At 38.7% G+C, this 15,596-nt stretch overlaps 1 protein-coding gene across 1 annotated transcript in view; it reads right to left on the bottom strand.

Annotated features, from left to right (window-relative positions):
- Positions 1 to 15,596, bottom strand: part of EFHC2 (EF-hand domain containing 2) — a 194,440-nt gene that overhangs the window by 117,991 nt on the left and 60,853 nt on the right. The window contains exon 3 of the mRNA XM_081125862.1: positions 10,604 to 10,754. Coding sequence (XP_080981988.1) covers positions 10,604 to 10,754 — 151 coding nt within the window. The remainder of the gene's footprint in view (positions 1 to 10,603; positions 10,755 to 15,596) is intronic.

The raw sequence follows: 15,596 nt of genomic DNA, 5'->3' as shown, positions 1-15,596 counted from the left end.
GTAAATGACCTATACTCAGAAAATTATAAGACACTGAAGAAAGAAATTAAAGGTACAAATAAATGAAAGCATATACCGTGTTAATGGATAAGAAGAATTAACATCATTAAAATGTCCAAACTACCCAAAGAAATCTACAAATTCAATACAATTCCTCTCAAAATACCAATGGAGTTTTTCACAGAACTAAAACAAATAATTCTAAAATTTATATGGAACCACAAAAGACCCCCAATAACTGCAGCAATCTTGAGATGCTTTGGTTATAAATAAACCAAACAGCAATGCCAGCAGCGACAACATCAGCACTTTTTGCACCAGTTTCCTGAGCCTCAATTCCCACAGGTGATACAACAAGGTCCTATACACATGGTGGGTTACATTACAGGAGCGGAACCCTGAGCTTAGGAAACTCAAATATTTTATAATGGGAAACAATCATTCCTGCCTTTTGTCTCAGAGGGAGACATTACTTTTATTAGACTGGACAGTAAGCATGCCTGCGCTTTGTTATGGAAGGAGACACCACCTCTGTTTTCCAAGGATATGAGCAAATCTGTAACTTGTTCCAGATGGAGAAACTATCTTCTTCTTCCAAAGCTGTTTGCTATGTAAACATCCTTGGAGAGATATCCCAGAACAGAGCGCAGTCTGTGCCTCTGCTTGCAAGACCTACAGAAATGCAAGATACCCATGGAGAAATGTATCTCAACATCTTTAACTAACTTAGGCCTGAGAATCTACTTCAAAAGTAAAGAGAAAAGACAAGAGCAAACTGAGGCTCTAATGGATCAAGAAAAATTGGCTTGAATGATCTCTGTATGAGCATGCTTCAGTATAAAGATGTCAAGTGATCTTCTTCATATTTTATATAGCACTGAGAATGGCGCCTTTTCCCAAGTCTAGAAATACTCATTAATTATTCATTACAATTTATTAGGGAGCATTTAATGAATATATTTATGTGCCAGGAACTGTGTTGAGCTCTGTTCCATTATTCTACTAATCATCTTTTCACTCTGTTGAAAGATAATTTACTAAAATCATTTTCATCTTCTTTTCTTTGTAGCATTTTTAATTACTTGGTACATTAAATTAACATAATAAAACTATAAAATTAGAACTGGCCTAAAATATTTTTAAATGTACTACATAAAAGATGATATAATTTTCCTGCAAAAAAAATTACATTTCAACTAGCCTTTAATTCATGCCACTGAAAACAGTATGCAAATTAATCATTCAAGATTAGACATTTAAAACAAATTACATACTTACACATCTATAAAAGCATGGGTATTTCAAGTATTTTCAGGAACCATTATACACCTCTTTAAAAATACTTATACTGTGCCCTGTCCAGCTTGGCTCAGTAGTTAGAGTGTCGGTTCGCAGACTTAAGGGTCGAGTGTGTGATTCTGGCCAAGGGCACATACCTTGGTCGCAGGCTCAGAGCACATGCAGGAGGCAACCAGTCAATGTGTCTCTCTCACATTGATGTTTCTCTCCCTTCCACTCTCTCTGAAAAGCAATGGGAAAAAAATCCTCAGGTGAGAATTAAAAAAATTTAGAAATACTTATATTGTGACAGTTTTTAAAAGTATGTAAGATTTATTCAGTAGCCAGGCACTTCTTCAGAAATTCCATCTATCTTGCATTTGCACTTCATTATAAAAATTCAAATAAGCAAGTTAGTGCTGATCTCTGTTCAGTAAGATTTTGAATAGGAATGCTATATTTTTCTAGGTGGGAAGAACTAGCCCACCTACAGAGCTTTCAAATAATAATCATCATCATAATCATCATGGCCCTAAGATATGTTTTCATATACATTTTCTCATTTAATCTTCAATAATCCCATGAGGCAGACAATGCATAAAATATAAATATTCAGTTTATGGATAAGAAAACCAAAGCAGAGAGTAGTTAAGTGACCTGCCTAAGGTCACGCTTCAACAGATGGCAGAAAAAGATCTTGAACCTGGGTTTTAAAGCTCCAAGAAAATACCATTACTTTCCAGAGTTGAAATGAACTGCATCTCACTGTACTAAAGCCACAAATTTAGTAAGTGAAGGAAGTAGGGAGTTTCATAGGCAAAACAGGATAGAAATAGGGAGAACTGTCAGCAACTATGAAAAGGAACGGGAGATGATGAAGTGGCTCTTTCCTTAGGAGCCTGCATATCCTAGACCCCCACACTCTGTCTTATCTTAGCTTCCACACTTCACTCACTAGATGGTTTTCAGAAATTTTTTTGTGGTAACAAAAACAGTCCTGGCCATCCATGGGTTGGAAAGACGAGGCAGGACTAACACTAAATTAAAAAATTTTAATAACAAGAAATCCAAAGTCACAATTCCATGTTAATCAGAAAACTAATATGGGCCATTTGAAATGTATAGATGCACATGAGAGCTTTCAATAATATATTTGTGGGATCTCACAACAGTGTCTTTTGGGAGTTGAAATTTCTATTCATTGATAATTTCTGTGTTTATAGTCTTCCATGATAAATGACAGAAACTCCACCAGCAGGAATTTGCCCTGGAATATCAAAGAAATGGACAGGATGCCATGTCTTTGGCACATATTGAAGAACACTTAAGATCATCAGGGTATAAAATAAAAATAATGCCACAAAATGGAAAAATAACAAAAACACTATATTTGCCCTTTAAATCTTTAGATTTTTACCTTCTAAACTTCCTCAAATTGGGCAGATGTCCAGTTATCAGATGCCTGCTTTTAAGTTCTTCCTTATCTTGATATTTTACATCCTTCTTCCAATTTTTAAAGGCCCTGCTATCTGATTACACTCTGTAAGCCTTAACTTTCTAACATTTCCCTGTGATTTAGATCAAAATGATGATAGATCCCTTTACGCTTAACGTGTTTTAATTTCACTCAGTTGGGATTTGCTTTAGATCTTTGCTCATACCACTAATTTAGTTTTTAGGAATTCACTTCCCAGAATTAAGTATTTTGAGTTCATTTTAGTAACATTGTAGACCTAGGGTACATCCAAGTCTAGAGGCAGGTATTTCTTAGTGAATGAATGTACATTGGGAATTGCCACTTTTCATTATGTTTCCTAAGTTTGGATCCTAAAAAGACCCTTCGAACACTGCTCAGAACTGGGACCTTGGGAGCACATCTCCCTTAGAGACTGATCTGGGACTGGAGCAGGCACAGCTACGCAACTCAGAAGAGGTACAGAGCTTGCTCCCCTCCCACAGTCTCCACCAGCACCACCACCAATGGAGGACTGTCTTAATCTGTTTTCCCAAGTCCTGGTGACCCCCACCCTGCTGAGCTTACTCCTACAGTGAGGACAGTTGGCTGCACCTGACCTGAACCAATGGTACACTCCTCCTGGGGAAGCTACAGTTAGAGACTTTAGCAGAGGCTTAATGGTATGTCTCTGGAATGATCTACATTCTCCCCATTGAGTGCCTGACCACAGTGCCTCCAAGTAAGGGACCCACTAGTCCTGTCCTCCTGACCTGGTAGCCCTGCACTACCAAGCTTGCACCAGGTAGAAGGGACAGTGGGGCATGTCCAGCTTAGGCCCACTCTACAATCTTTCTTCAAAAGGCCCTGAAGGAAGTATAGGCAACCTCAGAGGGTGGCAGAGAAGCCAACAGATGAACTCCAACTTGTGAGAGCCTTATACCTTTTACTGATTTGCTCCAAGCTCAGAGCTGCAAGAAGCCCAACCTTGTACAAATCTTTGCACCTCCCATGCACACCAAGGTCAGCAGACAAAGCCACAATCAGCAAATAGTGTGGGAGCTCCAGAGAGGAAGCCCAAGACCAGTTACACACAACGTCTAACACTGACCTACACTGGAACCTCATTCCAAGTGGGCCCAGCACCAACACAAATACTGGTAGGCTTCAAACCTCATCAGAGCTTGAGCCAACTAGCCACACAAATGGCGCAAGCAAAGGGGGACTCTAGTGGGCACCTGAACATGCTGGGAACAACTCTGCTTCAGGCGGTATCTTTGAACAGCTACTCGTGCAAAGTGAACTACATCTATCCTTATAGTCAACCAGCCTGAGGGTTAACTCTACCCATGAATGGGCAACAGCACTCGAGACTCAATTAAAACAATAGGGCGCAGAGATTCCAAGATGGTGGCAGATTGAGGAGAAGCTACACTGACAGTCTCCCAGGACTAAACTGGAATTACAACTAAAATAGAGAAAAACCATCCTAAATAACCAACTGAAGACTAGATGGAGAGCACCCTCATAACCAAGGAGGCAAAACAGAGACAGCATAAAGACTGGTAGAAAGTGCAGAGGCACAAGAAGGCTGGCTAGGATCCCACAGGCAGCAGCTGAAGTTCTGGAGGGATATCTCAGCTGTGGGGGTTTCCCACTGAGAACTTTGGGGCCTAACCCCAGTCTGGGCTTCCCAGGCAAGAGCACCATAACTGAGAAAGGTGCCCACATAACATCTGGCTGTGAAAAGCAGCAGGATTTCCATCTGCCAGGGAGAGATGGCTGGAAAGCAGTCACCCTCTTAAAGAGCCAACACACAAAGTTTCATGGGCAGCCACTCACCTTGGGCTACAGCAGAGGAAGTGCATACTGGACTATAGTGACGTGAGAAGAATCAGGGGTTTCAGGCTCTGGAGATGGAGCTCAGAGGGTGACCATCTGGATCCCTATGCTGAGTCATTCCCACATACCACAGAGGACATCTTTCTCAGGAAGACTTTTGCCAGCCAGGCAGCTTTTGCCTGGGCGGGAAGCAATTACCCTACCCACTGGAAAACATCTTGCCCCACCGTGTACAGTTTAGGCCTTGCTGTGGTCTACAGCCTAAGGCTTGTTAAGAGACTAAGATCAGTCAGCCTGCAGGCAGAGGTGGACCTCTGGGACCTTTGAGTCTTTGCCTGATCTGCTGTGGGACCCTGGTCTTGGAAAAACAGACTTTGGTGTGCATTCTGGTCCTGTCCAAATGCAACCAGCCCCAGAACAGGGAACAACAAGCCAGCCCAGCAGAGGGAACCACAAGCCATGGGTTGTTGATAGCTCCAAACAGGGTACTCAAGGCCAGTCACAAACAGCATCTGACACTGGCCTACACCAGAGACCATCCTAAAAGACTGAGAGTCCTAGCAGATTCACCTAATACATTGAAATAACCCAAACAGACAGCCAAAATGGGGAGACAAAAAAACAAGTCCCAAGTGAAAGAATAAGAGAAGTCTCCAGAAAAAGCTAAATGAAATGGAGATAAGAAATCTATTAGAGCCCGGCCAGGCATGGCTCAGCGGTAGAGCGTCGACCTAGGATCCAGGCAATCAGGGTTCAATTCCCGGTCAGGGCACATGCCCGGGTTGCGGGCTGCAGCCGATCAATGACTCTCCCATTGATGTTTCTCTCTCTCTCTCTCTCTCTGAAATCAATAAAGATATTTAAAAAAAAAAAAAAGAAGAAATCTATTAGATATAGAGTTCAGAATACTGATTGTAAGGATGCTCAACAGGATGAAAAAAGATATAGAAACTATGAAAAATGACCAGTCAGGAATGAAGAATGATATAGCAGAAATAAAGAATACATTGGAAGGAATAATTAGCAGATTAGATGAAGCTGAGGATAAGTGAATTAAAAGACAGGATAGAAAAAAAATCACTCAATCAGAGATCTGATAAGAAAAAACAATTTAAAAACAGGAGGACAGTCTAAGGGAGCTGCAGGACAACATGAACATAACAATATTCACATCATAGGAATGCCAGACGGGGAAGAGAATAAGCAAGGGATAGAGAATTTGTTTAAAGAAATAATGGCAGAATACTTCCCTAATCTGGTCAAGGAAAAAAGCCACACAAGTTCAGGAGGCACAGAGAGTCTCAAGCAAGAAGAACCCAAAGAGGCCCATGCCCAGGCACATCATAATTAAAATGCCAAAAATTCAAGACAAAGAGAGAATATTAAAGACAGCAAAAGAAAAGTAATCTGTTACCTACAAAGGAGCTCCCATAAGGCTGTCAGCTGACTTATCAGAAACTCTACAGGAGAGAAGGGAATGGCATGAAGTATTCAAGGTAATGCAAAACAAGGATCTGAAACCAAGACTACTCTAAGCAGCAAGTCTATCATCCAAAATAGGTGGTGAAATAAAGAGCTTCCCAGACAAAAAAGGCTAAAGGAGATTATCACCACCAAACCAGCATTGCAAGAAATGTTAAAAAGACTGCTGTAATAAGAAGTAGAAATAGAGAGAGAAACATAGGCATAAAGAAATAAAATGGCAATAGATAAGTACCTTTGGATAATTACCTTAAATATAAATGGATTAAATGCTCCAATCAAAAGACATAGGGTAGCTGAATGGATAAGAAAACAAGACCCAAATATATGCTGTCTATGAAAGACCCACCTCAGAATAAAAGACTCACACATGCTGGGGGGTGGGGGGACTTCTGGAGGAACTTAAGGGAGAGATCGGCAGCAATACAGTCATAGTAAGGGACTATAACACCCCACTGACTTTACTGGATAGATCCTTCAGACAAAAAATCAACAAAGAAACAGTGAATCTAAATGACACACTAGATCAGATGGATTTCATTGATATTTACAAAACATTTCACCCCAAAGCTGCAGAATTTACATTCCTCTCAAGGGCACATGGGTCATGCTCAAAGATAGACCACAAATGCTAGGACACAAAACCAGTCTCTGAAAGTTTAAGAAGACTGAAATCATATCAAGCATCTTATCAGATCACATGGGCATGAAATTAGAAATCAACTACAGTAAAAACACTCAAAAACATTCAAACACATGGAGGCTAAATAACATGTTATTAAACAATGAATGGGTTACCAATAAGATCAAGAAAGAAATCAAAAATTTCCTGGAAACAAATGAAAATGAACATACAACAACCCCAAATCTATGGGACACAGTGAAAGCAGTCCTGAGAGGGAAGTTCATAGCACTGCAGGCCTACCTCAAAAAGCAAAAAAAAAAATTTCATAAACTATTTAACCCTAAAACTTAAAGAATTTGAAAGCTCCCCTGTGAAGCTGTCTGGACCAGGGTTTTTATTTGCTGGGAGATTTTTTATTGCTCTTTTATTTCATCAGTTGTTATTAGCCTATTCAGGTTTTCTGATTCTTCTTGATTCAGTTTTACATGGTCTCACTCATATGTGGAATCTAATAAACAAAATAGAGTGAGGAACAAAATAGATACAGAGACATAGAAGCATGGAACAGACTGATGAGTCTCAGTGGGAAGGCAGGGGTGGGGGAGTGGGTGGCAAGAGATTAATCAAAGAACTTATATGCATATATGCATAACCCATGGACACAGACAATAGTGTTGGGAAGGCCTGGGGTGGGGCGGATGCGGGATTGAGGGGATCAATGGGGGGGAAAGGGGTATCTCTAATACTTTCATCAATAAAAATAAATTTTTAAAAAAGAATAATGAGGACAGCTCATATTGCCTCCTCAAACCAATTCTTACCTTCTCCCTTCACTAGTAAAATCAAGCACAGACACTAAATCAAATTTTCTTCCTCTTTCCACCACCTCAACAGCAGTTCTATTCCAACATGGTGGAATAACTCTGATCCTGTTTATGATTTGGACACCCCTAAATCCCAGTCCACATATCTAATCTTGACTTTTTTCCTGAAAACACATGCCAAGTTTCCACCTGCCTGGTGGCCATCACCATACACACCTTCAAAGTCCTTAGGACCCAAACAAATACACCTCACCTCCAAATCCAATGCTGCCCCTGGCTCCATGCTCCTGGGCTTTATTAATGCATCAACCACATAGTGAGCTCTGAGGCAATCATTTTAGACTCCAATGGAGCAAATTACCTCTCTAAGCCTGTTTCTTTCTTTAAAAGCTGACAATGACCTACTTAAATGGTTGTTGGGGGATTAAATAAGATAAATGATAAACTTTATCATGAGATAGTCCCCTTCCTCACTCTGAGCATTTAATCACTGCTCAAGGCCTATCAACTCTGCCAACCAAATGTCTCTAAAATCTTTCCCCTATTTTCTATTCTTACCATCAATGTCCTCGTTTGGACACAGCATTTCTAACCTAAACAATTGCAAAACTCTTGGACTAGTCACCTTGTTCCCTTTTCTCTTTAACCTGCTTGCCTGTAGGCAAGACAGGAGTATAATGGATCTTATTCCTTTTGTCCATTTTCCAAAACAACCAGCACAGTGCCTGACAGAGAATAGGTTAGCAATGCCGACTGGCTCCCAATTCATCATCCAGACACAATGAAGCCATGCTCTAAGAAAAACCTCAATCCCTTGAGCATTAAAGGAAATTCTTCGCACACTGAGGAACCACAATCTTATTCTCAGAGCCCCATGGTTCCCAAATTCCTGTTTTCTCCCCTAGGGCCCAATGTAGTATATCAATATGGAGGCACTAGGCTCAGATTAGTAGTAAGCAAAATGTTTATTAGACATAGGCAGAAAATCATAAAATGTATTAAATAATAAGTAGACAGTAAGTAGAGCATGTATATGTTAAATATAGAAAGAAAGGAGTGGAAGAACCAAGAGATAACTAATTTTCAGTGTATATTAAATATACACGAGGCACATGAGTACTCAATATCCATGAGGCCTTAATTCAGCCACTCATCCATTGGTGAACCCATTCTGGTCCCATGTGTCCCTTGCCCAAGAAACACAAACAAAGCCTCTACTATTCATCAGGCTTATTGGTGAGCTGCACCTGTGACCAGGCCCACTGTCCCTGCATCTCTCTGATAGAGTGTGCATCATTACTCCAAGGTCCCTTCTGTCTGTGGTTCTTCTTGAACTTCCACTCTGATGTCCAAACCACACTATTAGCAGGAAGGGCAGATGCAGCAGAGAGAGACAGACAGGACCATTGCTTACCCCAAAATTCAAGCAGAGTGGTCATTCCACTCACTTTTACCCTGTTCTAAGTGTGTGAACCTACATCATCTCTTTCCCCTTGTTTCTCACTATGTATTTGAAATCATTTTCATGCATCATGTGATTTATGCATTTTAATTTGGCCCATGAGGCTTCTGTTCTGTGGTCTCTGGAAAAGCCTGCATGCATGGGTCTTAAAGGCCACCACTGAACCAAGGTAATATCCCACACTACACTTTGGCTGCTGCATAGAGAACAGAATTTAGGAGAAGCAGAAATGGAATCAGAGAGACTTATTAGGCAGCTATTCCTTTACTCTAGTCAAGAAATAAGGGTAGCCAGGGTCAGAATGGTAGCAAAGGGGATAGAGAAACATAAACAGGTTCAAGATATGTTTTGCTAGGAGAATGAAGAACAAAGATAGTGGGAGTAAACAATAGGGAAAGTAAATGAAGTAGAGACTACAGTCAGAGAAGGCAATTTCAGAGCCTAAGATATTGGAAATGGCAACACTCCGAAAGACAAAGAGATAATAATGTACCAAGAATCATGGCTTGTCAGAGATCAAAGGGGCCTTGGAAGGTCATCTATAGCAAACACCAAACAAACATGTGACTCCCTTCCTACACCTCTACTAAACTGTCAGTGAAAAATAACCCCTGACTTGCTTTCAGGGCCATCCACCTATATTTCTATACCAATGACCAAACAAATATGTGACTCCCTTCTCCTCCACCCAACCTTGACCATACTCATCCAGAGCCAACCACCACAACTTCTGGTGGCTCTCTTCCAGAAAATTATTCCTCTTATTGACCTGAATTCTGATCTATTAGGTCCTGTCCTTGAGGATACAGAAAATTAGGTCACCCCTCTTCCACATGATATCCCTTTAGATTTCTGAAGACATTTATCAGGCACACCTGAGTCTTTCCTTTACAGATTTCCCATTTCAATATTTTGCCTTACACATGACAATTTTCAGTCCTTTCACCATCACGGTTGCTATCCCCTGAAGGCATAAAGAACTCTGCATCATCCCACATGATGGACTAATAGCACAAACAGAAGAAATCAGTTACCTCCCTTAATCTCTGCCATGTTTCTAATAATGCCACCCAGGATTAGCTTCTCTGATGGCCACATCACAGAGTTAACTCTTGTTTGGCTGAGGTGAAGTATGGATAAAGATGACTGGCACACATGGAGTGAAGGAATAATAACCCTCTGTTGAAGTACTATCAAAGTCTGTAGTTAGTAGGTATGAGGATGAGGACAGGGTGGGTGAAGCAAATGGCAGTAAATTCAAGAAAAGATTGAATACCAGTCTGGAAGTGGCAGTAGAGAACAGTCTTCTCTCTTCCCTTGAGAGTGTTGTGAAGGAAGTAATGTGATCAAAGCAAAAAGACCAAAACATTTTAAGAAAAAAGTCAAAGACATGGGAGAGTTTGTTCACACTAGAGCAGCACCTGAAAGAATACAAGTATGTCACAGAAGAGTGAGAGAAATGGCCAATGTTGAGGTAGAGGGGTACAAATCTGGTAAGTCACTATCAATAACTACAAGCTAACAGTATGTGTATATTCACCATTGCCAACAAGTTAGACACCTAAGCATGGGGTCTTTTTAAAAAGCTAGAGAAAGACAGTATATTAAGGCAGAAGTTAGAAATGAAAGTACTATACCTTGAGGCAGTCCGCTATTTTTCACCTCTGGTTCATTTACTTGAATTGTGTCATCTTCAAGGTAGAAGAAGATTTTATAGCGTCTTATTCTATAGTTTTCTTGCCTTTTATCATGTATTTCATCTTCTTCATAGGCATCAAAAGATAATACCTGTTGGAATCACAATTAGAAACTAAGAAATGAAAAATTTAGCAAACTTAAAATCACTAAAGCTACTTACTGTCTGTATACTTTTTGATACTGTAAAGAAAAAAAGTTGAGGTGATTTTGCAAAAAGACATTCTACACATCAGCTATGAGAATGAATATACAATCCAGGTTTCAGTATATAAAGATTATTTTATATTTTCATCACCATCTGGTTAGAATGAAAAAATGATATTCAAGCAATAAATCATCATTCAGCTCTACCATAAATTCAACTAGCATCTGTGTTTGGAATTTCACAGTGGGATTCTACATGTATGTGTTATAGACAAAATAATATTCTTTCTCACAAGATAAATAAAAGTTTTGTCATTTTCCCATTAAAAATAACACAAATTTACCTTAGTTCTAAGATAAAATTATCTTGACTTCTGGTCCTGTTGATTGCTTGCCTTGAGAGAAATTCAAACAGGCAGATCTGAAATTCTTCCAGTGTACCAGAGACCCCACCTTACACTTCTTCAGGAACCTCAAAGAGCACAGCTCTATGCCAGATCCAGTCTCATCTCACACTGCGTGTCTGTTTGGGTGGATGGATGGGGCACTCAGGTAGGAGAGGTAGATTTTAAAGTAGTTAGTTAAAATCAGGGATAGTCAAAAATACCCTTGAAAATTCCTTAACCACTGGAAAACTGTATCTAATTCAGTAATACAACACAGCTCAGTTTTCTTTCATTATGAAGCAAAGGACTGACTGTCTCTTTGTTGAAGATGAGTTAAAACAGCTTCCTTAGGCTTAGGTGCCATGTTGTATGAAAAAAAAATATCTTTAACCATTGGAATAACTATCAACATGGTGAGATGCTCACATACTGAGAAAGACATGGTAATTGAGGACAACTGAGGGAACAGTAGATTTAGGCTACCATTTCAAGCTTTACCTGGGGCACAGGCTCCTTGAAAGCTCCATTTTAATATTCCCTTTGCTCCCATTTTTTATAAATTTTTATAATTAGAGCTACAAAATTTAATTGTGCATATGATGTAACACTAGGGTAATTCAACATAGACAATATGATAGATATGAGTGAGTCTATTTGGGTGGTCAGTTATCCTAATTAGGAATATATACTCTGGGAGTGTTTAGCAAATTTCTATCAGAAGCCCAGACTTCAGAAGGGGCTGACAAACTATGTCAGTAGTTTATCTCTGATCAACACAGGAAGCTTTGTTAATTACCATAAAGGATTATATAAGTAAGTTTTAGTTAGTGAAATAATTGCATTCGAAATGAAAGAATCAGTTACAAATATTGATCAAAGGCAGTATTTGTAAAGGCACTGTCTTTACCGGATCAGGTTCTAAAAATCTAGTAAGCCCAGAGATCTATACCCTTCAAAATGGCACCTTTGGCTTCATTCCAAAATGATCCCATGTACAGCTGCTTTCCTGGGGAATTCATCTGGCCTGATTCCATTTAGAAGTTAGCTAAACTCATGACTAGAATGTTATATTTATGTTGAGTGAACATTTCTTGTAAGATGTTATTGGATAGATACAGGATTTCATTCTTGAGTAATTAAAATGTCTTGGAACTAGAAAGAGATAATGGTGTATAACACTGTAGATATACTAGATGCCAATGAATTGTACAATTTAAAATGACTAATGATTCATTTATGTTATATAAATTTTACATCAATAAAAAAGAAGATATTGAATACCAAACTGTGTTGGACACATTAAAATGGTGAATTTTATGTTAAATGAATTATATCTCAGTAAGAAAAAGTAGGGGGTAAAAAGATGTTGCTGGAACACCTAAAAGGACAACAGAGCTGGAGTTTTATTGAGCTTTCAATAAAGGTACTGAGGGAAAACAGAATATGCCGCCCTCAGAATGTGCCACTTTGGCATGTGGGTTATTTCAACCTGCAGACAACAGGGGCCAAACAGACTCAAAGAACTTTTTACCTCCCGCTTAACTTCCTAAAAGAATTTAGATAGGGGCTCTGTACCAGGAAGAGTGCTATTATCAGAGAAAGCTTTTAATATCAGAAAGACTTATCTGCATGGCATGGCAAACATTTGTTTACCAAACATTTGCTCTTTCCAAATTCCTGTGAATTGTCCTACTCTCCTTTGAGGCCCCAGAGCCCTAGCTCCTTCTCCTTAGCTCAAGATGAATGCAAGCCTTAATTACCTGACTGCTAGGAAGTCTCATATTTTTATGGGGCTCCCATATATACAAAATTTGTTTTCCTCCTGTTAATCTGTCTTAAGTCAATTTACTAGACTAGCCAAAGAGCCTAGAATGGAAGAAGGGAAAAGATTTCCACCCCTACAGTAGTATTCAGTCTGAAACTTTTCTTTGTAATTGGGTAGGAAAGTATAGAGAAAATATCCATAGCTCTTAGCTACTTCTATGTACTGAATGCTACTGACATATATTTGTGAATGACCAAACTAGCATAGATCAGTTGACAACAGTGTCATATCACTGTCATATAGGTAATCATTAAATATTTATCAATCCAATGATGAGTTAAAAGAGAGTAAAGGATGCTAAATGGAAATAGAGAGAAAAAATAACTAGCCTAAAATGATCCTTATGCCAAATAGGCATATTTTGAGGTGACAGATTCTACTCCCCGTCAAGTCTCATATTCAAATTAACTGCTCTAAGGTCTACTTACCCAGGTTAATAAAAAGCCCGGTATTCTCAAAGGACCAGAACATGAACTATCAGTATATCCCCTTCTAGTTGGGTTTCAGGCTTGATCTCCAGTAGGGAGCATGCAGGAGTCAGCCAATCAATGACTCTCTCATCATTGATATTTCTATCTCTCTCTCCCTCTCCCTTTCTGTCTCTGAAATCAATAAAAACATATTTTAAAAACTAATTTTAGAAATACTGAAGTCCAACCCCAAATATGTATTTTTTAAGAAACTACAGACACCGGGGAAGCTCTGAAAACTGAGTAAAAGCTACCCTTTTGTAAGAGATACTTACATGTATAAGGGAAATCTCCATTTGTAAGGGTGTCTTCCTCTCTGTACCAAGAAGAGAAAGATGACTCTAAATCTTTAGAAACTCTCACCAATGGAGAGGCAAGGACTTAAACCTGCATAACAACCATACCCTTATTTACCGTACCTTTCCTGATAACCTCCCAAACTGGCCTTCCCCTGCCCACCATATCGTACATCTTTCGCTAGAAATGATATTTAAAGTGTTGGCTTGTACCATTTCTGGGAGTTACTCAGTTTTCCTGGTGTCTGTCCCATGTATAGAGGTGGCAGCCATTGCTGACAGAGGCTTCTGATGCACTCTGCATTTAAGGTAAAGACACAGACTGAGATTTCAACCTCCTGTACTATGCCCCTGCATGCTTACACCCTCTTAGTCAACCACTGCAAGGAACTTCCTGGTTTCGTCTTTTGACCAATGAACTGAGACCTGCCCCAACCTGCATAAAACAGACCAAATTGGGAACTTGGATGGAAACTTTCTCTATAAAAGGCAACAACTTTCTCTATAAAAGGTGGCCTCCCCTTTGTCTTGATAGAACATAAATTAGGTTGCTACCTGAGTCTGTCTCTCCCAGGCTACAGCTCTTTTGGTTCAAATAAACGATTTCTTTTATTTATTACAGTCTAAAATCAATTTTGGTTTACATAACTATTGTGCTGTGAATAAATTGAAAAATACAAAAGTATTGAATCTAATTAAATTTTAAAATGTACAAACCTATAAGATACAGGCAAATCTGTAAATCTTGGATAAATTACTGGATTTAGATTATTACCTAAGAGAACTTAAGAGTTAAAGAGAACTAATTTAGTTAAATGTGCTAACTCAGCAATTCTCAGCCTTAACTTAGCATTAAGAACTTAAAAAAACAAAACAAAAACATAGCCAAGCCTAAATAAATTATATCAGAATCTTGGGGTGGGTAAGAGTGGCATTAGTATTTTTAAAAGCTCCCCAAGTAATTCTGAAATGCAGTCAGTTCTGAACAACTGAACACAAATTTTTGAAAGTGCAAAAATCTGTCATAAGAAAAACAAGTAGAAAGTAAAAAGGATAAAAGCACAAATAGATGAATTTGAAAGGAGAAAAACAACTGCAACAAATAAATCCAAGTTTTTAAAATAAATAAAATAGATAAGATTCTAGCAAAGATAATCAAGAAAGAATATAAATAACGAAACCATACATGACACAGAGATGTAATAAATTATAAGATCTAAATTATTTTATGATGATAAATTATATAAGCTTTTATGAAAAATAAATTTAAAGTCACAGTTAAAGAGGTGATATTTCTGTAAGAATTGTGAGCTATCAAAACACATGAATAAACTAATAACCAAATAAAAAGTAAAAAAATTACCAAAATATTGCCCCAAAAAGGGCTCTAACCAAGATGATTCACTAATAGATTCTCTAAAACTTTCAAGAAAAAGAGAATTTCAACAATATATAACTTCCCCAAGATATCAAAAATAATAAAAAGTTATGAAGGTGAACTGCAATGCTTGATAGACTTATCAGTAAAAAAAAAAAAAAAAGTAAACTGTGGAGCAATAGCTCTCATCTTGGCTGCACATTAGAACACCTGTAGAGCTTTTTAAACTGATGCTTGGAACAGACATACAAATACACACACACACACACACAATGAAATCAGAATCTCTCAAGAGTGGGCCCAGGCATCAATGATTTTTTTGGTTTTGTTGGTTTGGTTTGGTTTGGTTTGGTTTGGTTTGGTTTGGTTTGGTTTTGCCGGCTGCTTGTCGTTTATTTATTTTCCACTTGGTGCAAGGCACAGGGTTACAGGG

This window comes from Miniopterus schreibersii, assembly GCF_964146895.1.
Source record: "Miniopterus schreibersii genome assembly, chromosome: X".
Lineage (NCBI taxonomy): Eukaryota > Metazoa > Chordata > Mammalia > Chiroptera > Miniopteridae > Miniopterus > Miniopterus schreibersii.
The sequence above is the reverse complement of the archived record's forward strand: the minus strand, read 5'-3'. Positions and strand labels throughout refer to the sequence as shown.